Here is a 27,914-nt window from a genome sequence, read left to right as displayed (position 1 = left end):
AAGTTTACCCGAAATGGGGAACTCAATTCGGCCAAAAGTTTAGTTGACACTTTTTGAATATTGTGTCTCGATATGTACTTTGTTCTATTGATGAATTGGGAGACTAGTGCTTAACATTTATCATGATAATTTTTGATTTAAATATGTAAAATTCATTAAGGATAACTTTGTAAAAAGGGTTCCGCTTACGAACGGTCGTTGTTATTTTCCGAAATACGTATTCAGAGGGGTAAAACAAGCACCATATGTACTAAAAGTAAGTACCAAAAATCTTGACTAAATGTATTACTCGAAATACTTTCTTCATTTTATTTCCTTTTCTTATTGAAAATGATACATATTATCAACTAATCGCGTCATTAATCTAAGTTATAGACTTTTACTAATTGTTTTGGCTCCAAATAAAAACTCCAGACAGAATAGGAAAAAAAAGAATAAATAAATTTATATCTTTTTTTCTATTGATTACAATTAATTTTTAAAGCAGATGAAAATAAAGATGATGTTGGTGGTTGCGGTGGCGTTCAAATATAAAAGGGTTTAAATACTTTTTTTTTTTGACAAACGAATGATTAAAATCACTTTAAATACTTCTAAGCCACTTGGAGTAACAAAACCCCAGAAAAATACAAGTTTTAAGCGTCGGCATATTATTAAAAGTCGTTAGGCATGCGACATTTTGTTGTTGTTGTTCTAATGTTATATAAAATATTGTTGTTTTTTCATTTCTAATGCGATCACTGAAAAATGAGACAAGAAAACAAAAAAAGTAGAAGAAGGAAAAAAAAATGATCATTACAATATTAACAGCAATTTGGTGTAAGACTACAAAGAAAAAAAAAAGAATCTAAATCTAAGAGAAATGAAAAATCGATCAAGTATCGATTGAAAATCTTTATATGATCGCGTTAGTAGAAAAATATTTGAAATATGTATTTTGTGTTTGAGTGTTTCATTATTTTAATCATTATCATCATTATTATTTGGTTGTTTTTGTTGTTGTCGTTGGGTTGGTGTTTTCATTTGAACGAAATCCATTTGATCTTGATTTGTATGTGGTGGAGAAAGATCAATATATTTGTCCCATATCGATGGCATACTCTTACATACATACGTATCGCCTGTATCTGCATATGGGTTTTTATTTTGGATGGATCGTTGTATATACATACATAAGTATGTATGTATATGTATAACGAATTGTTGCGTCGGTAAACTTGAATCGATTTTTATTGATTTTTGACTTTTGTTGTTGTTGCTTGTGGTTTTTTTATATAGATTTTTTTTGTTTGGTTTGTAACTAAGTATATTGGTATCTATATTTTTTCTTAAGTGGATTTTGTTTGTGGGTAGAGTAGTTTGAGTCGCTCTTATATATTTTTCGGTTGATTTTTCCTTTTTTTCCCTTAATGCAAAGTGCGCCAGACTACTTTATTTGTATTTTATTTAAATTAATATTAATTTGTTGTAGACTTGAGTATTTATTTAATTTTGTTGCTGTTGTCGTTCGTGTGTTTTTTTTTTTTTTCTTCTTCACCCATCTGTGATTTCGGGTTGTGGTTTTTAATGCTTGTAATTTTATTAATTTGTGTTCATCTCACATTATATATATTTTTTTTGTTTGTTGATTTTTAGTTGTTTTCTTTGTTGTTTTTATATGTTTCGTTTTTCGATGAGCCATAAAATACTAAATTACAAGACAAAACAATTAGATAGAACAAGATATCTTACAAATTATTATGATTATTGATATTTTTGTGCGGCGGTATATTTAATGTTTGAATGTGTGCGATTTTTTGTTTCGTAAAATGTTCTCTATTGGGTATTGGTGAAATGTTTATAGAATCGATAGCGTAAGAGAAATAATATATCGCTAGCTCAAGATTTTCGTTATAATCATCAAGATTTTCGGTACATTCATTCATCGCTAGCTCAAGATATTCTCTATATTTCGCTATTTGATGATCTTTTCTATTCAGATATAGATTATTTCGCTAGCTCGAGATCTTATTTATACACAGAAAGTATCTTTCGCTTGCTTAAGATTTTCTCAGTATTATGAAGAATAGAGAAGGAATCTCTCGCTAGTTGTCTTTTCTATATAAATGAAGTATCGCTCTTAAGCTAAAAAATAGATTCCAATTTTCCCTAACTAACGATGATATTTGGTCCTTATAATGATCGCTTATCATATTTGGAAGATCTTGGGAATCCAGTTCTCCCTGCAGATTCAAAGCATACTTCTTAGAAATTTGATTAGAATCACAAATGAGAGTATTTAGATCATGAAAGATCTTTATATCTGGGCTCTTCTTCGTCTATAAACTTCCGCAGTAACTACTAAGTAGGTAGCTTATACTATAGCAATCTATGACAAATTTATATTAATGATCATGTCGATCATGCACTCTACCGTAAACAGGAGCCCATGAATATATCTTTGCCAAACAATTTCACCAAGAATTTCTCCAAATAACACATGTCCTGAAACTTTTGTCTCGACTCGACTCGAGACGTCTTCGTTTAAGTTGGGACAGAAGGTGAATGCAAATGAGAAGACCATCCGATATTATATCGTTGTATTCGTTTGTAAGAATGCTATAACCGACTTTTCTTTAAAATTCTCTATCATCAGGATACTAGAATCGTTTGTGAATGATCTAACGAATTCAGACTAATTGATCACTCAGAAATACGGTCACAACTATATTTTGACGAATGTATAGAAGGATAATGAATGCCACAAAAATATTACCCATACGAGGGGAGAACGAATGGAAGCAATCCCGATATTAATTGAATAGTCCGCCCGGGAGAATTTTACCTTGATGAAAGACCCCATCTTTGTGTGATTGCAATCCCTGGGAAAAGAGGTGCTAGCAATACCTCTAGTCTGCCGGGATAATAAACTGGTGATGATCGAATGTATTCTCGTCCTTGACATGGGGTCGAACCAGAGATCCCCATAATCTGGTACTACGTGTGGCCAGTTGCCCGCAGGACGTTGTCCTGGCTGGTCAGTTGATTGAGGTTCCTTTGGGATCCACGTAGTGGCTTTGGTTAAAATCCACGGAAAGAGAATATCGGTTAAAGGACTGATGCACGAAGTCAACAGATATCCCACAGAGGAGTGACAGTGGGACTTAGCGTTGTAAATGAGTTGCTGTTAAGTGTATATGATACAGGATGAATGTAGGGGTATACGGATCTCACCCGTCCGTATATCTAGAGTTAGTATGTCGGAAGTTTAACTCTATGAGTGTGTCGGATGAATGAAAAGTGTACGGCGTTGAATGTTGATGGATGAAAAGTATCTTATACAAGTGATACTATTGAATTTTCCTTTCTTGTCCAGGTATGTTCAGGGAAAACACTGTTCATGCCAGATTTACACAAAATGTGTTCTCTGTGAGTAAGAATGAAGTCCTCGGCTTATTTAATGTATTCGTGTTTTGGACTACCGAATACACCTCTACACAGAGGGAAAAAGAAATATACACGCCTGGTACCAAATTGACACCAAACTGTTTATAATTTTTCAACACCATCTGTTGTCAAAGTATACACACTATGTAATGTTGACAACATTTCAACAATTCGTTGTCGAAATCTAAATTTTATATACATCCGTTGTCTAAATGTTAAAAAACGTGGTAAGCTCACCATTGACAAACAATCCGTTGCCTATAGTGAGCTTACCACGTTTGTTAACATTTAGACAACGGATGTGTATAAAATTTAGATTTCGTCAACGAATTGTTGCAATGTTGACAACTTTGCGTTACATAGTATTGTCGTACGTATGTATATACTTTGACAACGGATGTTATTGAAAAATTATAAACTCTTTGGTGTCAATTTGGTACCAGGCGTGTTTTTTTCTTTTTCCCTCTGTGTAGGTGCTGTTGCCGACTTATCAGAGGCGTGGTTGTAAAAGGAAGTGACTATGACTCACATATAGCAATTTCTTATTATGCGTTAAAATAAAACAAATTTCGAATCTCCACAACCTTACAAAAGATTAAACGACTTCAAAATTCTAAAGCCATTAACTTCCACATAGTGCAACATTTATTTAATATGCACCATCTTGGACATAAATATCTTCTTTGTTATATTTATTAAATTTTTAAAACACCTCCTTATTAAAAAACAATTTATAACCAGCAATAATTCATTTAAGCAACAAAAAACCCCAATAAAAACTATAAAAAATAAAGTGTAATATATCCAGCTGAGTTAATGGATATTTATTTACAGTTTCCATTTCTTCTTATTGTTGTTTTTGTTGTTATTTATTTATTTCATTATGGTCAGAAACAATAATGATATCTTCCACACTTGATCGTATCATCAGTGATCGTCATCAGCACCACAGCATCGCAACACGTTGATCATAATGAAGATGATTTTGATGATACGATCAAACGAGAACAGAAGCAAACAAAGACAGACTTTGATGAAGAGTAAACAAAAAGTAGCACGCGTTTTCTTGGAAATTGTTAAATAAATATAATAAAAGAAAAAAAGAAGATCCAATCCAACCGAACGAAACAAACAAACAAAGAAAGTCAGGCCAGCGTGTGAGGTGGTAGTGAAGAGAGATGTGTGTATGATTGGAAAGGGGGCAGATAATGATATCATTTGATACTTTGTGAAAATACATGTAGCGCCATGTATCGATTTCGATTGTGTGAAATTTAGAAGGAATGAAAATAATATATATTTGTATTTAAATATTTTAATATTTGGCATTGAGGACAGTATGGCCTAAAACTATGTCAAAAGTTCAAGCTGTAATTCAAAATTTTACACAAAATTCTTGTTATACCCTACACCACTTTAAAGGGGAGGGTATATTGGGTTTGTGCTGATGTTTGTAACGCACAATAATATTGGTCCTATACCCACCTTAAAGTATACCAATCGGCTCAGAATCATTTTCTGAGTCGATTAAGCTAATTCCGTCCGTCCGTCTGTCCGTCCGTCCGTCCATGTAAACCTTGTAATCAAACAACAGGTCGCAATTTTGAAGATAATTCAATGAAATTTGGTACATGATCTTCTATTGTCGCAGGGACGAAGCCTATTGAAAATGGTTAACATCGGTCCATTATTTCACCTAGCCCCCATACAACTGAACCCCCGAATAGGGCTTTTGAAACCTTGTAATCAAACTACAGGTCGCAATTTTGGAGATAATTCAATGAAATTTGGCACATGATCTTTTGTGGTATCGTAGACGAAGCCTGTTGAAAATGGTTTACATCGGTCCATTATTTCACCTAGCCCCCATACAACTGAACCCGCCGAATAGGGCTTTTAAGTTCATAATTATGTTTAATATACTCATATCTCGATGCAAAAACCAAGTTGTATACAAGACTTGATGACCCTCACGAATTCTATAATAATAGGTTCTCATATGACCCTAGCCCCTATGAAAAGCCCCCATCAAAATTTCACTTAAATGTTCACAATTTTATTCAACAATAAACGGCTTAAGTATGTATATCTAAGGCAAGGTACAATTCAACTTAAATGCTTTATTATGGCAACTAAATCAAATTATATTTTTGTCAAAGGGTATTATATGGTCGGCCTCGCCCGACTATAATTTCTTACTTGTTTTATTTCATTTTTAAAATTGCTCTTACAAAAAAAAAAACGCCGTTTTTAAAGCACCGAAAAACTGAGTGAGTGTAATGATGACTATAACTCCTTTAATAGAAATTTCTTTCCACACACCAACTACTTACATAAATATTTTCTCTTGTTTACATTTTCAATTTCAGAAGGGATCAACCTACTTTTCATACCTTTCATTTGCCATGTTTTTGTTGTTGTATTTTCTTAAATAACTATCTATTGTTGTGTTTCTTCATTATGATCCTCAAACCCACACGATTTAGAAGTGGCTTAAGTGCCATCTACTTGGAAAACAATAACAACAACAAATGTCAAACAAAATTTGTTTTCAAATATAAAATCATTAAGTGGACTTTGAAAACAATATAATATCCATAACAAAAACTCAATAGAAACCTGTTTCAATGTGCAGGATTAAAAAGATTTAAGTGGATTTATTTTTGTTTTTGTCTTGTTGTTATAAGTGTAGAGGAAATCTATTGAGGATTACTTGTAAATTGCCTAATTTTTTGTCATCGCCTACAAAATATGCAACGTGTATGACAATGTAAAGAGCGAGAAAGAGCCGGAAGAAAAAAGTTCATATATCTATTAGAGATGCAAAATCGAAATAGTACCATAAATTGTACAAGTTAATACTTTTACAGGCTTAATTGTACCAAAATGTTTATGTTACAAGAAATAATGTTCCTATTAGAGCCTTTAACGGGTATTTCTTAATATAAATAAGTAAATTTACTCGGGCAAGATCAATTTTTAAATTGCTGAAGTATTTTTTCTAGATACCAGAGTTGTATTTAGAAAGCTCATCAATATTATGCTTTTCCATCTGAAAGTAAGGATTCCAAGATTCCTGAGCAACATACGAGTTCGGCGCCAAAAGAACTACTCAACTTTCGAGGCCAAGAACGAATCAAGCCAATTTCGGATATCCTATTCTGAAGTGAAGCGTATCCCAGGGAGTGCGTTATGCATCGATCAAAATAAGTATTAGTTGGACGGGCCAAGGTTTAAAGGGGTGAGGCAAAACTTCCCAACTACTTCTAAGCATGAAATGTTGATGGAATATGAGGCTTTCATGCCCCATATTCTAGGTGCTTTTAAGCCATTGATTGCTTCCAAGGAATTCGTTGAATTCGGTATGGGTTCCCTGTGATGTTCTGGCCTTTTGGTCCCACCAAGTGCAGAACATTTCGTTAATGCCATTGCTGTGGAAAAAAGCAATTAATCCACTTTTCATCGCAAGTAATGAATTGGTGCAAAAATTGTGTCCAATTTCTTACATTTGGGTAAATTTCGCTGAACGTAAACTTTTGGAAACACTGCTTAAAAAGCTCCCAATGATTTAACAAGCTTTTGTTGAGTTTTACAACAATCCTTTTATCCTCAATCTTTTTTAGCAAGACTGAACGACCTTTGTCTTCGTGCCAAACTCACCACTTCTAAAACACAAATCATCTCTCAAACGTTGAAACCAATCGGTGCTTTTCAGTTGCAAAACATTCAGATTAAAGAAGTAAGACTAGATAGACTAGACTATAGACTAGACTATAGACTAGACTATAGACTAGACTATAGACTAGACTATAGACTAGACTATAGACTAGACTATAGACTAGACTATAGACTAGACTATAGACTAGACTATAGACTAGACTATAGACTAGACTATAGACTAGACTATAGACTAGACTATAGACTAGACTATAGACTAGACTATAGACTAGACTATAGACTAGACTATAGACTAGACTATAGACTAGACTATAGACTAGACTATAGACTAGACTATAGACTAGACTATAGACTAGACTATAGACTAGACTATAGACTAGACTATAGACTAGACTATAGACTAGACTATGACTAAGACTAGACTATAGACTAGACTATAGACTAGACTATAGACTAGACTATAGACTAGACTATAGACTAGACTATAGACTAGGACTATAGACTAGACTATAGACTAGACTATAGACTAGACTATAGACTAGACTATAGACTAAATATAGACTAGACTATATACTAGGACTATAGATTAGACTATAGACTAGACTATAGACTAGACTATAGATTAGAATATAGATTAGACTATAGACTAGACTATAGACTAGACTATAGACTAGACTATAGATTAGACTATAGACTAGACTATAGATTAGACTATAGACTAGACTATAGACTGGACTATAGACAAGGACATAGATTAGACTATAGACTAGACTATAGATTAGACTATAGACTAGACTATAGACTAGTCTATCGATTAGACTATAGACTAGACTATAGACTAGACTATAGACTAGACTATAGACCAGACTATAGACTAGACTATAGACTAGACTATAGACTAGACTATAGACTAGACTATAGACTAGACTATAGACTAGACTATAGACTAGACTATAGACTAGACTATAGACTAGAATATAGACTAGACTAGACTAGACTAGACTAGACTATAGCCTAGACTATAGACTAGACTATAGACTAAACTATAGACTAGACTATAGACTAGACTATAGACTAGACTATAGACTAGACTATAGCCTAGACTATAGACTAGACTATAGACTAGAATATAGACTAGAATATAGACTAGACTATAGACTAGACTATAGACTAGACTATAGACTAGACTATAGACTAGAATATAGACTAGACTATAGACTAGACTATAGACTAGACTATAGACTAGACTATAGACTAGACTATAGACTAGACTATAGACTAGACTATAGATTAGACTATAGACTAGACTATAGATTAGACTATAGACTAGACTATAGACTAGACTAGACTATAGACTAGACTATAGACTAGACTATAGATTAGACTATAGACTAGACTATAGATTAGACTATAGACTAGACTATAGACTAGACTATAGACTAGACTAGGCCAATTTTAATCGATTTAATGGTACCCCAAAGAAATCTAAAGATGTATTTGTTTATGGTTTCGTAAACCGATATTGTCGTAAAGAGTTTTTAACAATATAACGATCTTGAAGCGTATATCTTTCCATGATTAAATGCCGCACCCCTATTCTTAAAATGTCAAAAACGAACTTAATGGAAATCCCTTCAAATATAGCATATGCCAAAGTTCTTTTGCAATTTCAATGAACTCGGCAAATTGTGAAATTCTCATTCACCAGTTAAATCCCCACCATTACAAAAATCCGTATACGCCTAGTATTTGAAACGTTTTCGATTACATTGCTTCCGTTTTAAATTGTACAAAATAAAGTACAATTGTACCAATTTCAAATATTACTACAACATCTATATGAATCCATTTACTTCCTCGTCTTAAGTGTTTGAGTAGAGTTTTAAGATTTGAAGTAGTGTTATTATTGATATTGTTGCTGTTATTGGTCTAGATTACCTGTATGTATTTCTCTATTACCACTTGAAAATTTTTGTAAAAATTGTGTATCCCTTTTCTTTTGAATACTACTACTTACACCAAAAAAAATATTCTATCTCTTTTTAACATCTAAAACTCTAAAAGAAAATTCTTACACTCACTCTTCTAACATAATAAACACTCTCTCACCAATGATGTTTTATATAGAAGATTTTAGTGTATTTATAAGGGTTTTCAGTTTTGGGTTTCATTGATGAAAATTGACTTTTTATGTTGACTTAAGAACAACAACAACATTTTGACTTCTGAGCTCTTGTGGTAGTATTGAGTTGGATTTGAGTATGCTATTGTTGTTAGTGTTTGTTGCAGTAGTTGTATAGTGTTTGTTGTTTATTTAATGTTGTTGTAGTCTGTAATACCGGCTTTTTTACCTACATAGCCTGACTTCACTCTGTTGGCTGGCTGACTGACTGGTTGGATGCCTGAATATTGCTGCTTAAGTTTGTGTGTTTACTTTGACAAGTTTTTTTGATATTATTTAGTATCTTAACTGGCCTCAAGGAATACAGTTCAAAATCCATCTATCTACATCCACACGAAATGATACGTATCTAAATTTAAAACTCTATAACGTATTTCAACTACAATAAATTTTTAAAGTAGTAGAGAAAACGCGTTTTCAATATTAACTATATTTGTTATTGTTTATTTTGCCATGAGATCTTAATTATAAAAAAAATAATAATATTAAACTATTTATAATGGTTTTATAAATATTCATCACAAAAAAAAATTCAAATAAATAATTTGTTTGGCAACAAATTAAAAGTGTATTGTTTAAATTAAAAAAAAATAGTATTAAACAAATAATAAAATAAAATTCTTTAAAGTGAACAAAAATAATAAAAACAACATACAGAATTGATTAAAATTAATTAAACAAACGAAAAGTGAAATAATTAAAACGAAATATAAAATGGGAATTCTATTAAGCGACGGTGAAGTAAGTGTTTAAAATTTCGATTATTTATTTAACTAAAAGAACCTACAAAGAAAAATTAAACAAAAACTAAAGTTTTAATTTGAAAATTATATTAAAAAATTTTTTAAATATTTAAAAACGATATTTGAAATTAAATTTTTAATGAAAAATCTCCAAAAGTATTTATAAGTCGGAAAAAATGTGAAAATGTTGTTAACAAAAATTATAGAAAATTTTCGAAATAGGAAATTTTGTTTAGCAAATGCTACTCGAAATGGTACTATGCTTAATCAAAACAAAGACATGAACTGGTGGTGAAAAAAGTCTCAAAATAACTTCCGAAATATTTCCCAAATCACTCCAAAAATGTTATATATTTCAGTTAGTATTATGATCTTCATGTTCGTGAGAAGATTATACACATAAGTTTGTCATTCTGTGTTGTCCACAATATAATTTTGCGTCTCTGTAAAGTATACACAGAGGGGAAAAGAAATATACACGCCTAGTACCAAATTGACACCAAAGATTTTATAATTTTTCAATAACATCCGTTGTCAAAGTATATACATACGTATATACAACACTATGTAATGTTTACAACTCATCGTTCTCAACACTGCAACAATTCTTTGTCGAAATCTAAATTTTATACACATCTGTTGTCTAAATGTTAACAAACGTGGTAAACTCACTGTAGGCAACGGTTTGTTTGTCAATAGTGAGCTTACCACGTTTGTTAACATTTAGACAACGGATGTGTATAAGATTTAGATTTCGACAACGAATTGTTGCAATGTTGTCAATATAGTGTTGTCGTACGTATGTATATACTTTGACAACGGATGGTATTGAATAATTATAAACAGTTTGGTGTCAATTTGGTACCAGACGTGTATATTTCTTTTTCCCTGTGTGTACATTCTGAATCCTTATAAATAACGAAGTCGATTAAGCGATGTATGTCCATCCATCTGCATGTCTGAAGACCCCAGATCTTCCATATCACCCCAAAAAATTCTATTAGACATGATTTCGATAAGTTTGCTATTTAATATCAACAAAATCGGTCCATAAATAACGAAGATATAAGCACGATTCCGAAACAACTCATGAAAATATAAAAAAAAAATATAAAACATCAGAATTTTTGTCATTGCATGCAAATGCAAAGTAAACATCAACAACAGGTACCTAGCAGTCTAACAAAGAGTCCATATATCCACTCTAATTCGTCTTTCATCACGAATGTACTCTTTGTAAACGAGAGTGAAGATTGTCGTCACTTTAGGGTCCCCAAGTCATCCAAAGAGTGGTCATTTAAAAAACCTACTTAAGCACAAATGTTTATTGCCGTGCATTGACACCGTTGGACTATCTTTCTGACTGTCTCTTTGTAATCTATGCAGTGAGAATAGATATAGGAATTAGAGCCACCTATTTGCCTCTAATTCATATTTCATCACTAATGTACCCTTTGTAAACGAGAGTAAAAACAGTCGTCACTTTAGTGTCCCCTGTGTAAAGGAGAGCGGGGACACTCGTCACTTTACAGTCCCCAAGTAATCCATAGAAACCTTATGTAAAAATATTCATTACCGTGCATTGACTCCGTTGGACTACTTAGCCTTCTGACAGTCTTTTCATAATCTATGGCTTGACGATAGATAAACGAATTAGAGCGACCTATGTAGTTGTATCTAATTCGCCTTTCGTCACAAATGTACTCCTTGTAAACAAGAGTGAAGACAGTCGTAAGTTTAGTATCCCCTGTGTAAGCGAGAGCGCAGTCGGTGTCACTTTACAGTCCTCAAGAAATCTATAAAGTGGACCAGGCAAACAAAAGCAAACATCTTCATTGCAGTTCATTGAATCCTTTAGACTAGCTTTCTGACTGTCTCTTTGTAATCTATGGTTAAATACGCAGTTCTGGTCTAGTCTATAGTCTAGTCTAGTCTATAGTCTAGTCTATAGTCTAGTCTATAGTCTAGTCTATAGTCTAGTCTATAGTCTAGTCTATAGTCTAGTCTATAGTCTAGTCTATAGTCTAGTCTATAGTCTAGTCTATAGTCTAGTCTATAGTCTAGTCTATAGTCTAGTCTATAGTCTAGTCTATAGTCTAGTCTATAGTCTAGTCTATAGTCTAGTCTATAGTCTAGTCTATAGTCTAGTCTATAGTCTAGTCTATAGTCTAGTCTATAGTCTAGTCTATAGTCTAGTCTATAGTCTAGTCTATAGTCTAGTCTATAGTCTAGTCTATAGTCTAGTCTATAGTCTAGTCTATAGTCTAGTCTATAGTCTAGTCTATAGTCTAGTCTATAGTCTAGTCTATAGTCTAGTCTATAGTCTAGTCTATAGTCTAGTCTATAGTCTAGTCTATAGTCTAGTCTATAGTCTAGTCTATAGTCTAGTCTATAGTCTAGTCTATAGTCTAGTCTATAGTCTAGTCTATAGTCTAGTCTATAGTCTAGTCTATAGTCTAGTCTATAGTAGTCTATAGTCTAGTCTATAGTCTAGTCTATAGTCTAGTCTATAGTCTAGTCTATAGTCTAGTCTATAGTCTAGTCTATAGTCTAGTCTATAGTCTAGTCTATAGTCTAGTCTATAGTCTAGTCTATAGTCTAGTCTATAGTCTAGTTCTATATAGTCTAGATCTATAGTCTAGTCTATAGTCTAGTCATAGTCTAGTAGGTATAGTCTAGTCTATAGTCTAGTCTATAGTCAGTAAGTCTATAGTCTAGTCTATAGTCTAGTCTATAGTCTAGTCTCTAGTCTAGTCTATAGTCTAGTCTATAGTCTATTCTATATCTAGTCTATAGTCTAGGTCTATAGTCTAGTCTATAGTCTAGTCTATAGTCTAGTCTATAGTAGTCTAGTCTATAGTCTAGTCTAGTCTATAGTCTAGTCTAGTCTAGTCTATAGTCTAGTCTATAGTCTAGTCTAGTCTAAGTCTAGTCTAGCTCTCTATAGTCTAGTCTATCTAGTCTATAGTCTAGTCTATAGGTCTAGTCTATAGTCTAGTCTATAGTCTAGTTCTAGTCTAGTCTATAGTCTAGTCTATAGTCTAGACTATAGTCTAGTCTAGTCTAGTCTAGTCTATAGTCTAGTCTATAGTCTAGTCTATAGTCTAGTCTATAGTCTAGTCTATAGTCTAGTCTATAGTCTAGTCTATAGTCTAGTCTATAGTCTAGTCTATAGTCTAGACTATAGTCTAGTCTAGTCTAGTCTATAGTCTAGTCTATAGTCTAGTCTATAGTCTAGTCTATAGTCTAGTCTATAGTCTAGTCTATAGTCTAGTCTATAGTCTAGTCTATAGTCTAGTCTTTAGTCTAGTCTATAGTCTAGTCTATAATCTAGTCTATGGTCTGGTCTATAGTCTAGTATATATTCTAGTCTATAGTTTATAGTCTAGTTTAGAGTCTAGTCTATAGTCTGGTGTAGAGTCTAGTCTAGTTTAAAGTCTTGTCTATACTCTAATCTATAGTCTGTTTGAAACCATTATTTCCTTTCACTGGAAATGGTGTAATTTTAAAACAAATCTGTAAATTTTAATTTCTCATTACCATAGACGTAATTGCTAAAAAAAAACAAATTATTTCCCAGAAATAATAAAATTTTTTAAATTTTGCTTTAATTACTTATTCAAAATAAATTCACTTTTAAATAAATTCGTTAAATATTAAACCCTTGAAATATTTGTGTTTTTTTTTTTTTTGGATTTTTCTTCAATTTTCAATTATCCAACAAAATTTCCATATACGATTTAATACATTTTATTATTTCTATTATCTTATCCATTAATATAAAAACGATGATGTATGAAATTAAAGCGTAAATTGTATTTAAAATAAAAATTACTCATATAAAAACCAAAAGAAAGAAAAAACAGATGGCCCTTTAAAAAAAAAAGAAAAATTTCAATTGCAGAAAATATTGAAAAAAAAATATAAAAAGTGTAGAAATATTTTAAAGTGCTATTTAATATAAAAAAAATCTTGTTTTTACTCTTGGACTATTATGAAACCAATGTGGTCACAGAAACCAGAAAGCAGCAAACTTTTTCTCTCGAATATAAATATATTTAATTAGTATTAGTATAGCCTAGGTCAAGGTTTAATGTTTATGGTTCCGTATTTAGATGTTGCATTGGAAATGTGCAGTGTTTAAAATGATTGCTTTTAAAGTTTCACAAATATCTAACTTAAAAATTTAGATGAATATTTATAATAAAACATTAGTATGTATATTAGTGTATCTAACAAATTATACTAATTGCTTTAATATATGTATATTTGTCAAACAAATATGGTCCCACCCCTCCACTTTTGTAATATTTATTTTCTAAAAATATGTATTAAGGAAAAGCAATCTGAATTTGTTTTCTTAAATCAGGAAATGACGAACGAGATTTATTCTATTTTTATACATGTATGAGTTTACATACACACATATCCATATGTATATGAAAGCAATACATCTTATATGAGAGCTTTTTACCGATAACTGCCTTAAATCTTTAAGCCTATGCCTCCAGACCTTCACTAATCAGTTATCGATTTATTTATTCTATTCTTTCAGTGTTAATGTTAAGAATTTGCTTTAAATCTGAAAAGGGGAAATGATTTAAAACCAAGGACATTCTCAAATATACATTTTTGAGAATACTTTTCCGGGAAATTTTCAGATACCCTGATCTGAAGTGTAGCTTATCTGGGATAGAGCCTTGTGCATTGATCGAAACAAATAGTAGACGGCAGGGACAAGTTCGGTACTATAAGGCGGCTGAGGAAAAACTACCCTACCACTTCTTTCTAGATAGTTTTTCACAGGTATTGCAACATCAGTCTGGCCGTTTTTCGGCTAGTACTTAGTTCATAGGAATCAGTTGCATACGGTATAGGTTTCCTGTGATGATCTGGCCAGATATCAGATAACTCATAATAGCTATAACCTTAACATCAACGATTATTGGTTTTGGTGTTGAAGCAGCATCACTTGTAAAGTCAGTGTTTCTGAGTAGACAATCCTTGGTCGTTGTTCTTTAAACTATGAGTCGTTCGGGTGCGAAGAACCAGTTATCATGAGCTTTGGTGTCGATTCGGCTGGTTGCCGCACTTCACATACGATCTCTTATGCTTAGTGTTATCATAACGGATATATTTTCAATCACAAATAATGTGTCAAACATTTCTTGAGTAGTTCCGAATAATTTTGCAAATATAGCCAATAAGTGTGACAACAACTTTTCAAGAAGTAATGCCTTGAATTCTTGGTTTTCAAACGATTTTGGTTGGCCTGGGTCTTCCGTTTTTGATGGAACCAATAGAAAACATTTACCATAAGCTTCGGCAAGCAATCGGTGATAGATACGAAATCTATATATCAAAAATTGTTTACAATCACATAAATTTTTAGTTACCACAAACAATTAATGTATTTGTCTTAAATAATCAAATTCATTTTAATGTAGAGGCAAATGAAAGTCATTGCAAAATGCTAATGTTTTTTTATTCAATCCACTTTGTTTAATAACACTCTCAATCATTTCAACTTTTTATTAAACTAATTAACACTTCATTAACATTCAATCAATCAATCAGTATAAACTTTCAAAAGGAAATGTAATTATTGTTGTTTTTGCAAAAATTATAAAAAAAAGAGAAAAAATAAATTAAATTAAAAAACAATGAATAAATTTCCTATATCTAAAACAGACATAGATTTTTAATAACGACTAAAGTTCAAATTGTTAAAAAAAAAGCTTGGTGCCTAAAAAAGCTTTTCGCAAGTTCCTCTAACATTTTAGTTATTAATGTAATAAAAATTTTCAAAAATTCCTTAATTTCAACTTTTTTTTCAAAACTTCCGACGGCAAAGAATTTCCATAAACCCAATTTATAATGAGCGGTTAAAACATTTTGATCACACTGCATTTTGAACCAGTTTTCTGTGTGTTATTTCAAGTATGAAACTAAATATGCAAATATTTTGAAATACATTTTTTGTGAAAAATCACTGCTATTTGATCACACGTTTTTTTTTTATTTTATAAACGCCACACGTTTTTTTTAACAAGCTTGAAATATTTTTTTTTTTTTTTTTGAAATGATCGTTTATATTTTTCCCTCATGATCGGTTAATTTCAAAAGCATTTTTAGGCAACATTAACTCAAAACAAAAATCTTGTCATCAAACTAATAAAGGTGGACGAGTGTTGAGAAAAAAACGAAAAAAAGAATAAAAGGATTGAAAATGAGCTAAAGATGAAAGAGATTGAAAAAAAGACAAACTCATAAAAGAAATTAAACAAACAGCAATAAAAAATCAATTTAAATCTTAAAGGCATCTTGGGGAGAAAAAAAAAAGAACGAATCTCATTTTCAATAATAATTTGTCATCAGAAAAAGGCTAATTTAGCGTTTTTTTCTTTAAGGAATTTTGAAATGTTTTAGTATAAATATCTTCTGAAACTATTCCATGATTTAAATTTGAAACTACATTGATTCGGGTATTGTGCTGGAATGAGTCCAATTCAAAGATTATAAAAATCTTTTTTAAACTTAAACTCTATATCGATTTAGATCATACATCGGCAGAGAGCAAAAAATAAGTTGTCTTACAGGTTTTTAACGTTTTTTATACATGTGTAAGCATGCAAGCGTGTGAAATTAAGAGTGCAAGAAGGCTCTTAACAAAGCTCTTTGCCGATTAGGGATTTAGGTACATTTTGACGATCGGAACAGTTTTTTTTATTTAAAACCCATTTAATCGTTCAAAAATCTTCAATTTACATTTTAGTGCTTTTAAAAGCTCCCACATAACCACACAATTGCCTTTCCTCTACCCTGACACTGACCATAAACAGAGTGATCTCTTCAAAAGAGTAATCGATACAAAAACAAAGCCTCAGGGACAGACTAACACCACAGACAGACGACTCACTTGATCTTAAATATACAGGATATTATTTCAATACTACACACACACACACACACAAAAACAAAAACCGTTTCAAAAAAAAGGTCGACTTAAAAAAACGACCGAACGAACGATCATAACATTTTATATAAACACTTGAGTGTTAAAGGAAATAAAACGTTAAGTGGTTTAAAATTAAAAAGAAATATATATAAGAAAAATATATGACTTACTAACTGAACAAAAAGGAACTGAAAAACTTATATATATGAAAAGTGATCATTATAAATTATCACTACTTGAAAAAGTAGTCAAGTCTGAGAGTTGTGGAAAGTAGTATAAAAAACAGTAGATTCCTTCTTTACTTACATCTAGATATTTTGGTTAAAAGGCGTCATTAAGTATGATTTTCTACTACAAACAAATAAACAATCATGAAAATAATCATACTACTCATAATTATGAGTAGAAATAATGTAAAAGATCGCTATGAAAATGAGATAAATTATAAAAGGCACTCTTATAAAAAAAACTAATTATTATTATTATTTCAGAAGAGTGCCTCATATATGAAAAAACTTAGTGTTTTTTAGACCAGTTGATCTTATTCTAAATATTTTAGTTTTTTTTTTTTTTGCATTCTATCACTAAATGATCTTGAGATGTGTGTTTTCTAGGGAACTATTTCATGTTGTCATAGAATCTAATCATGTTCGGAATTGGATAATCAGATTCATTGAAATCTAACATTATCAGTTTTTCTGTTCGATTTAGAATACAATTCATTTTGATCGTTTTAAAAACCAATTCCAATTTTCTTTCTTTTTTAATTGAAATATAATAGTTTTAAGATGGAATAAGATGATAGTTTGTTAGAAGATTGGATACATTTGAGTACAATGATTATCCGACTCGCCAGACTTGTTGATAGTGCGCTAGTCGATCAGTTTGGGGGTTGCGAGTTCTATTCATGACAACAACTTTAGCCTTCTACACTACACTACGGCTTAGAGTTTTCGTCATTATACTCGGTAAATTAAGGACAGATATGACAGATATATGTCTTACAATGTTCCGAATACTTGCATATTTGACCTACAAATCGGGTTCTTATTACCGTAGTTCCCAACCTGGAAATATTTCAGACAAAATTCTAATTTCTTGAGGTTTTTATCTAAAGCTCATCATAGACTTTGTCTGGATATTATTAAAACTTTGAAGATCTAGTCAGATTCCCATAGAGATATTTTATTGTTAATGAAAATAAAACTCAATATCCTTGATCTCGAACTTCTTAAAGCAGGTTATCTCTTCAGGGAATCAGATGCAAAATTAGTGATCTCCAGTATCTAGAATCAGATAGTCAATCGTGCTATATCTGGATTTCAAACCTTCTAAAAGAAAAATGTTTTATGAACTTTTGATTCTAATGTAAATCGATCTCTTGATCTTACTAATTCCTTTTAAAAAGAATCCAAAATCGGGCAGATTTTTAAGGGAAACAGACTCAAGAGCATTGTAATCAGCATTTAGAATCTCGTGTAAGTGTTAATGTAAATCAATCTGTTCATCTTATTACCTAACCTCTTGAGAATTTTATGTTAAGTTCTTCACAGAACTTTTCTGTCTGAAATTTATTAAAACTTTAAAGATCTTATCAGATTTTACACAGAGATATTTTATGGTTAATGAAAATAAAACTCAATATTCCATTGATCTCCAACATCCTTAAGCAGATCTTTTCTGCAGGGAATCAGATGCAAGATTCTTGATCTCCAGTATCTAAAATCAGTAGTCGATCGTGCAATATTTGTACTACAATCCTTTGAGGATTTTATTTGAGGAATTTATCTTAAGTTCTTCACAGATCTTTTCTGTCTGAAAATTATTAAAACTTTAAATATCTTGTCAGATTTTCATAGATATACTTCATAGTTAATGAACATAATACTCAATATCCTTGATCTCCAACATCCTAAAGCAGATTATCTCGTTAGGGAGTCAGAAGTCAAATTCTTGATCTCCAACTTCTAGAACCTGATAGTCGATGGTGCTATATTTGGATTTCAGACCTTCTAAAGAAAAATGGTTTATGAACTCTTGATCCGAATGTAAAACGAGCTCTTGATCTTACTCCTTCTTCTTCTTAAAGAGAATTAACAATATTCCAACCAGATTCAAAAACCTTGATCATATACATAGAATCAATTACTTTTTTCCTTTAAGGCACAGTGTAAGTCGATCTCTTGATCTTACTTCTTCTTAAAGAGAATTAAGAAGACTCAAGAACTTTGATCTTTAGCAATCAGAAGCCAATAATCTCGCCATGCTACATCTTGATTTCTGACCTTGTAAAGAAAACATATATTGTACACTTGGGATCGCGATGTTAAGGAATCAAAACTGGCTAGATCAACAACAATGTTCATGGGTCATCATTCCGATTTTGATGTTTCTAGTTCTCGAGTATTTTAGATTATGGCATCTCTCAAGAATGTTTTATATATACGATCATAAAATCATCAAAATGGTGACACTCTTTGCCCATAGAAGAGAGAGATCGATTTTTTTTGCTTCAGAATGCAGATGCTTTATATTCTCAATTCTTGGCTCAATATATGTTCATACATATATCGAGGATCTTGAAAATGTTTTACAGATATCCTAAAAATATAAAGAAATTCTAAGCCCAGAGAAGAGTAGTAGACACACCTGATATTTAGACGATTTTAGAAGGTCTTTTGCACTTAGATCTCTATAAATATTAAAGCGAAGACGTTCTTTACTTTCAGAAGAGTCTGACGATCCTATAGAGCACTGATCGACAGAGTGTAAAAAAACAGATTTTGGCCTTCTTTCGGTCGTGTGAAAGAAGGAAAGTAACACAGTTTATATGAAACTTATAGAAGAAGGACCAAAGTATGACTTAATTTTCGAGAAGAAATAGCTAAAGATCTTATAAAAACTATTCCACTTCCAGAGTTGCATTCTTCTTTCATTCTTTCTTCAGCTTCAGCCCAAATATTCTCCAATATTCCAAAGATAATTGGACTAATTTCCCAATCATTATTTGTGACTTGATCACACCACATTCCAGCATTCTTTGTTACAAAAACAAATTGACAACACTGATCTTTTATACGCAGAAATACAATGTAAAAGAAAGAGCAACTTTTGCAAAATACGAGAGCGAACAATTTCTTTGTTACATTAACTCTCGATCGAGAGCATATTCTTATTTTTCTGTTTGCCCCCTCGAATTATTTTTACCATACATTCTATAAAATGTGCGTTTTTATATTTTAATGCATTTTCGAGTGGATCAATTTGTCTGTTATGTTCAGGTTTGACTTTATTTATGGCATCAGGAAGATGTGATGATCATGATCTCCATCCAGCACAAAGCAGACACATAAAAAAAGTAACAAACACCAGCATTCGGGGTAAAAGGTACGAACGAGAAAAAAAGCGTAGAAAATATATTTTAAGCAAAAAAAAACCTCAAAAGGAAGTAAAGTAATTTGTGTGATCAACACTAAAAACTGAGGCTGGACATTGGGTCTGGTCTGTTTTGAAAATGTTGAGAGGAAGTGTTGATTTTTTTGTTTTCTTTTCAATTCCATCTCATTTTGATGAGGATGATGACTCAGTTTTTAGCTTTATGGAAGATTTATTAAAGAAATAGTAAAAGCATTATAATAATTTATTTGGTTTATTTATTACTTTTAAATTTTAAAATTAATTTAAATTTTAATTTTTTTGTTTTGTACTTTGTTTTTAATTTCATATGCAGAAAAAAGTTGTGAGATTATTTTGACAAGTTGTCAATTTATTTGTTACCTTTTGTCATTTTACGATAAGATTAACTCGATTGTATTTGTTGTTGAGTTTTTCAACACATTTAATAATTTATTCTGTTTTAACAAATTGCAGTCAGTCATTTTGTGGTAAAAGTAAAGTTTTTGTTTTGCATTTACTTAGTGAGTTATTGCTTTAATTTCGAAAAAAATCTTTAGGATAGATTTGAGAAATCATAGTGACTTTAAACAAAGACAAATGAGTTCTCTTTCTAGTCTTTTACGTACTTAGATAAGCAAGAGCACGCTTTGCCTTTGAGAGTGCCAAACCCTTTAAACTATGTATATCTTAAAATTGTATTAAAAATTGCTGTTCTAGAATAAATGTCTCCATATAAGGCATCGGCAAAGAGTGGCAAATGAGCCTTTTGTGGTGTTGAACTTTTATGCCCTTATGTAAGCAAGAGAGCACTTTGCATTTGAAAAATTAATGTTCTGATTGGTTTTATAAGTATTTTTTCAAAATCTGTCATCTTATATACACACAGAGAGAGAGAGAGAGCACTTTGCCCATATCTGCTTCAAATTCAAGTTTTACTTTTAAGTATAAGAACTCTGCTTTACGAATACTATGGAATGTTCTCAACTTGTTATCAAACACTCCCTTTTTTAAATGAGGTCTTGAGACTTAATATATCAAATAAACAGGTAATGAACTACGCTGACAACATTTGCCCGTCTGTCAGTTGCTGATCATAAAATTATCTTATGACTAACAAAATTACCAAACGGTTCTCTTGTTCACGATCGTTAATATTAGAGTATTAAACTGATCGCAATGGCGATTCATGTTCACCGAAAAAAACTTGAGACGAGAGAACAAAAACTGACCATGGAACCAATAAAAAAAGTAATCGTAGCGATCGTGATCTTCAATTATTGTACATATGGTTACATAGAATACTTAAATACTTCTGTTTTCAATGGCCTGACAACTAAAAAAAAATCCAAACTTCGATCACGATCACGCCTGTATCAGAGTTACAAAGTAACTCCAATTATGAAAACTGATCTCAAAATCAGATCATTGAGGTTCAATTAGAACAAGATTTTAGCAAAACGAATAAAACCAGTGTCTTAGTTCTCTTCTGAGTTTCGGAACTGTAATACCATCAATCTTTGTATCAGAGGACATTAAAGTGATCTCAGTTATGAAAACAGACTTTATGATTCTAAACGTAAGGAAGTTGGCAATTTAAAAAACTGATCATTGATAAGAATTATGTAAGTCATTGGCGTCAGACTTTTGGTGTTAACCAACATAGAACTGATGACAGGGAGATCTAAAAACTCGTAGTACTCTTAATAGCTCGATTACGATCATATGAAAATTTGATCAATCGCTGTATCAAAGAGTAACAAACTGATCCTGCGTGTTTTCGTACACTTTTGGATCCCCAACCTAAAATGAACTGATCACAGGGAGATCTATAACCTCGTTGAACTCTTATATTTCGATCAATTCTATAATTCGATCAATATTTGTGTAAGGGGAAACTGGAAGGATCACTATGTTGCTCACTGATCACATTTCTTATCAATGATCAGCACCTTTACGTTGAAAATCAAAAAGACTATTTTCATAATTGAGATCAATGAATGCCCTATTGATCTCAATTATGAAAATAGACTTTTTGATTTTCAACGTAAAGTTGCTGATCATTGATAAGAAATGTGATCAGTGAGCAACATAGTGATCCTTCCAGTTTCCCTACACTTTTCGATCGTTAACCAAAAAAGAACTGATCATAGGGAGATCTATAAGCTCGTTGAATTCTTGTATTTCGATCAATTCTGTAATTCGATCAATCTTTGTGCCAGAGAGAATTAAAGTGATCTCAATTATGAAAACAGACTTCGTGATTCTCAACGTGAAAAAAAACTGATCATTGATAAGAGATTTGATTGGTGACTGAATAATGGTTTTAACGAAAATAGAACTGATCACAGGGAGATTTAAAAACTAACAGAATTCTTAAAAGATCAATTACGATCGTCTGACAGAGTTCACATCTAATTTTCACGATCAATCGTTGTATCAGAGAGTAACAAAGTGATCCTGCCAGTTTCCCTTCACTTGTTGATACTCAACGTAGAAGACTTTTGAAGCGTTAGATCTAAATACTGATCATATGTAAAAGGCTTACAAATCCAATAAACTTTAGATCGTGCCGGCGCCAACTCAATTTTGTTTTAAAATTTTACAAAAATATAAATTCATTTTCTTACTACACATTATAGTCATATAGTAAAAACCAATAAATACTGACTGCAAATGCAAAATAATAAAATAAAAATTCCAAATGTGTTTATGGCATTACAAGTTGTCGACAAACTTCTGTAAACGTGCAATGCATTATTGCATACAACAAAATTTAAAAAAAAAACTCTAAATAATAAAATTAAATATATGGAAGCAGAAAATTGTTGCCAGCAAAAGAGAGTAAAAAACTAAAAGAGAAAAAATGTGGACTGACCAGGCCAGACGTCATATAGTCAAGCGAAAAAAAAAAGAAAATGTAACGTGCAAAAACGCCATTAAAAATTGAGTTTTATGTGAAAAGAATTTATGGAAGACTTAAAATTGTTTGTTGTAAGAGTAACTACATGACGTCCAAATGCTTTGGTGGTGGTTATGAAGAAGATGAAAATGATGGTGATGGCGATAGTGGATATTATATATACAAAAAAAAAGAAAGCATGCGTATTGCCAAGACAAGATAAACGTAATAATGGGATGGGCCTGGAAAATAATGGCAGCATTAAATTGGTTTATAACACAACTCAAAAACATTTTAAAACTTTAAAAAAAAAAAAAAAAAAGAATAAAAAGGGTGTAACGCTTTATCTTTAAGTAGGCCAATCAGATTTAAGTTAGGGTAACCCTTTAACTAAAAGTTTTATTAATTTTTTTTTTTTACAAATTCTCACTTTATTTACAGTCAAACTCCGATCAACATTCATCTTCAGCTGATATATCTCTTATGCATCAGGATTTAGCTTCGCCCAACTCTGTGTCGGCCAATTATCAACTTGCTCTGGGCCAAAGACATCCGTCGGTGGGTAATTTGGAACATCAACAGGATTTCTCCTCGTACACCGCTAAAATGTATCATTCCTCAGCCGGTTATCCCGATTTAAGCGGCAGCACCAGTGGCTCTGGCGTCAGTTCATATCATCAACAGGCTGCCGCCGCTGCTGCTACCGTTAGTGCTCCCGTCTATGTTCCCTCGAATCGAGCCTTAACCAATAGTCAATATCAACATGTTGCCGCTCATTTTGGTACTGCTGCTGCTCAGAATGCTTGGACATCGGATAGTTTTGGTACCGCTCATGCCCAATTACCTCCACAATTCTATACACAAAATGCTGTGATGATGGGTTCGTGGAGAGCGGCCTATGATCCCACCGGCTTTCAACGTTCTTCACCCTACGATAGTGCTATAGATTTTCAATTTGGTGAGGGTAGGGAATGCGTTAATTGTGGTGCCATTAGCACTCCACTGTGGCGGCGAGACGGTACGGGTCATTATTTGTGTAACGCTTGCGGATTGTATCATAAAATGAATGGCATGAATAGGCCGTTGATCAAGCCAAGCAAGCGATTGGTGAGTGCAGTGAGTGTTGAATTTTTTTTTTGGTTTATATGTTTAACTAAATTTAGAATATTTTGCAACTTTGTTGAGTAAATATTGGAACCTTTGTAAAGTTCCTTAAATATCCTATGGACAAAATCGGTGGTGATCAGTTTTTATGAAGCTCACTGCTATTTTCATATGAATACACTAAAATCAGTTATATTATCTCTAAGTGGGGTGTATGTCAGAATATAGATCACGATCACTTCTAAAATACATTTGTCTGTGATCAATTTTTATTTTTCGGCTGCAAAGATCATGATCTGTGATCATCTTTAAACTACAATGATTAGTGATCAATTTTATTTCCATAAAAAAGAATGCCAATGACGAAAAGACAACGGTCAGTGGTTACTTTTAATATTGCGATCATCTGTGATCACTTCTATTTTCAAAAATACATTTGTCTGTGATCATTTTTTTTTCTTCCAATCGTCTGCAAATGGGAAAAAGACCAAAAGATCTGTGATCACATTTAAACTACAATAATCAGTGATCAATTTTATTTCCATAAAATAGAATGCAAATGACGAAAAGTTAACGGTATGTGATTACTTTTAATATACGATCATCTGTGATCACTTTTATTATATATATATATTTTTTTTTGTTAAATCTGCTATAGTTGACCACAATCTCTTCTACAATACTTTTATCTATGAACAATTTTTATTTTCGATGAAATCTGCTAATATGACGAGAAGACTGCGTTCTGTGATCGATTCTAAAATACGATAGCTGTGATCACTTCTATTTTCATTAAAATTGGCTGTAGTTGCTAAAATAAATACTATTCCAGTCCACAAAAAGATCATCTGCCATCTTTGATCACTTCTATAGTTGATTAATTCAAATGTTTGATCATTTCTAAAATAGATCATCTGTGATCACTTTTATTTTCCATTAAGTACACTGCTGTCACTGGAAGAAACAGCTGTCGATTTAAATGAAACTACATCGTATTTTTGAAGTGATCGCAGTTACTTCAAAAATACGATCATCTGTAATCACTTCTATTTATATTAAAATCGAGTGATAATTTAATAAATACTATTCCAGTCGCCAAAAAGATCTATGATCACTTAAATTTGTCATAAAATCGGATGTAGTTTCATTCAGTTTTATCCAATTGACGAAAAGTCTACGATCAGTGATCACTTTTAAGATATTGTATGATCATCACCGATCACTTTTTTCTACAAAATCCGAGTTCAATTTCGTAGTTCCAATCGAAAAAATGATCTGTGATCACTTTTATTTTTCATAAAATTGTAGCTGTAGTGTCTTAAATAGAGTTTATATGGATATCCTGACATAAACCCCATTGTTAAGTCTTTACTATCAACAAAAAAGTTCCAAAATATTATATAATTTACAAAAAAAGTATTTCTTTTCTAAACCCATATTTACAAAAAATCGTTTCTTTTCATTCCAGACTGCCACTCGTCGCTTAGGTTTATGTTGTACCAATTGCGGTACACGTACCACAACTTTATGGAGACGTAATAATGAAGGAGAACCTGTGTGTAATGCCTGCGGCTTATATTTCAAATTGCATGGTGTTAATAGACCCTTGGCCATGCGTAAAGATGGTATACAGACAAGAAAAAGGAAGCCTAAGAAATCGGGCAGTTCAACCGAAAATGGCAAAGAGATCAAAGATGACGGTAAGTTTTCACACTCACAAATAAAAGAAAAATTAAATAAAAACTAATAAAAACCATTTTCTTTTACAGATCTCAAACCTTCTTTAGGCTTAGAACGCCATAGTCTACCCGGTTCATTAGCTTCAAAATTACAAAATGATTTAGCTGTCAAATCGGCTAGCTCCTCCTCAGCCTTGCATAATTTAAGTCTGGGTTCTGCTACATCTGCCCTGCATAGTTCTCTTAGCCATCATATGCATTTGCCACATACTTCTGCCCAACAGACGAGGTTATTAAATAATGTGAGCTCTCACACCACCTCCGCCCACATAGGTTCCTCTACCAATACCTCCACTACAAATGGCAATTCATCACACAGTAATAACTTGTATTCACCTTCTGCTCTAGCCGCCCAAAGTAATTTGAGTCATTCGCAGTTAACGGGTTCAGCTTTTGGTACACAAAAATATGAACATCTATTGGGTTCCAGTAATGCTTTATCAAATGGTTTATCACCTTCTAGTACAGCCAGTTCTAATTATCATGCCCATCATTTACATCATCATCATCATCATGCAGCAGCTGCGGCACATCATGCAGCCTCGGCGGCACATCACCATCATCATCACTCACCTTCGTTGTCGCAACATGTACCCACCTCAGCGAGTAGTGGTGGCAGTTTAGGTGGTTATAGTGTTAAATCCGAAACAAATGCCACCAACTATGATTATGTTAATAATTGCTATTTTGGTTCCTCGTTTGGTGCCTTAGGTGGTTCTAGCGGTTCTTCATCGGGCATGCATGGTGCTACAGCTTCGGATATGGCCGGTGTATATCATCACCAGCACAATGTTATACAGGCGGCCAAACTAATGGCCACCTCTTAAAATTTCTAAGCCTTAACAGTATTACCGAGATAAGTGATAGAGTTTACAGGATCTCCCATATCTAAAAGTGTATTAAAGAAACTCAATTGCAAGAGTATGAAAAAGAGAGAAATCTAAAACTATAGTGTTACCATAGCCCTCATGATCATCTCTTTTTATATAAATTTACACACACACTTACAAAAAAGACTTAAATTTAAATTAATTATTTTAACTACAAAAACAACTATAAAAAATTAATTGCAATAATTTAGTTATAAATATTTCTATCGTAGTTTAGTTATTGTTTTTCCTTATTATTTCATTTTATTAATTATATATTTTTATAATTATTTGGATTTTTTTTTTGTAAATACATTCATAAACTACTAATTTAAATAATAAGTATTAAATATTATTATAATTATTATTATTATCCCTCCTCTCTTATAATGAGTGCATTTTATTCTGTTTTTATTGTACAAAGTATTGCGTAATTTTTTAGTTATTATTACAATTTTTTAATTTAAAATTATAAATTAATTTAAAATTATATATATATTATTAAAATGGCAATTTAAATAAAAAGTGCCTTATTACAAAAAGAAAAAAAAAAAAAAAAGAAACCAATTTATTTAGTAATTTTATTAGTTCTATTATTAATCACACAAATATTAGTTACAATTTTCAAAGTGTAAAATTTTAAATTTAAACAAATAAAAATTATAAAGTTATTATGTATTTCAATAAATTGAATGAAAATAGCCGAATAAAAAGTTTTTCATTTATTCTCGGGCATCAACTAACTTGTCAAGGCCGAAATTCTTACTTCATACTAATACAGCATCCAAAACCGGTAGTTAACCGTCTGAGAATCGAAGTATTTTCCCATAAGTAATCGTTAGCCGACACAATTAGGCTTTAGCATATCATATCATATCCGAAATTCGTAGATAACGGACTGAGAGCCGAAGTATTTCGTT

At 31.9% G+C, this 27,914-nt stretch overlaps 1 protein-coding gene across 4 annotated transcripts in view; it reads left to right on the top strand.

Annotated features, from left to right (window-relative positions):
* LOC119610081 (GATA-binding factor A) overlaps window positions 1-27,547 on the top strand; it is a 76,609-nt gene extending 49,062 nt beyond the window's left edge. For 2 of the 4 annotated variants that reach the window (XM_037965176.1, XM_037965174.1), the window contains 3 exons: window positions 23,724-24,398; window positions 25,855-26,086; window positions 26,156-27,547. In XM_037965176.1, coding sequence (XP_037821104.1) covers window positions 23,766-24,398; window positions 25,855-26,086; window positions 26,156-26,952 — 1,662 coding nt within the window. In that variant the 5' untranslated portion in view covers window positions 23,724-23,765 and the 3' untranslated portion in view covers window positions 26,953-27,547. Of the gene's footprint in view, window positions 1-241; window positions 257-23,723; window positions 24,399-25,854; window positions 26,087-26,155 lie in introns of those variants that run through there. The other 2 variants (XM_037965175.1, XM_037965177.1) reach the window with 2 other exon arrangements.
* Window positions 27,548-27,914: the final 367 nt, after the last annotated feature.

Source organism: Lucilia sericata, unplaced genomic scaffold (assembly GCF_015586225.1).
Source record: "Lucilia sericata isolate MDLA Ls3-8-SP2 unplaced genomic scaffold, ASM1558622v1 Contig001113F_arrow, whole genome shotgun sequence".
NCBI lineage: Eukaryota > Metazoa > Arthropoda > Insecta > Diptera > Calliphoridae > Lucilia > Lucilia sericata.
Note: the sequence above shows the minus strand (reverse complement) of the source record. Positions and strands in the feature narration are given on the sequence as shown.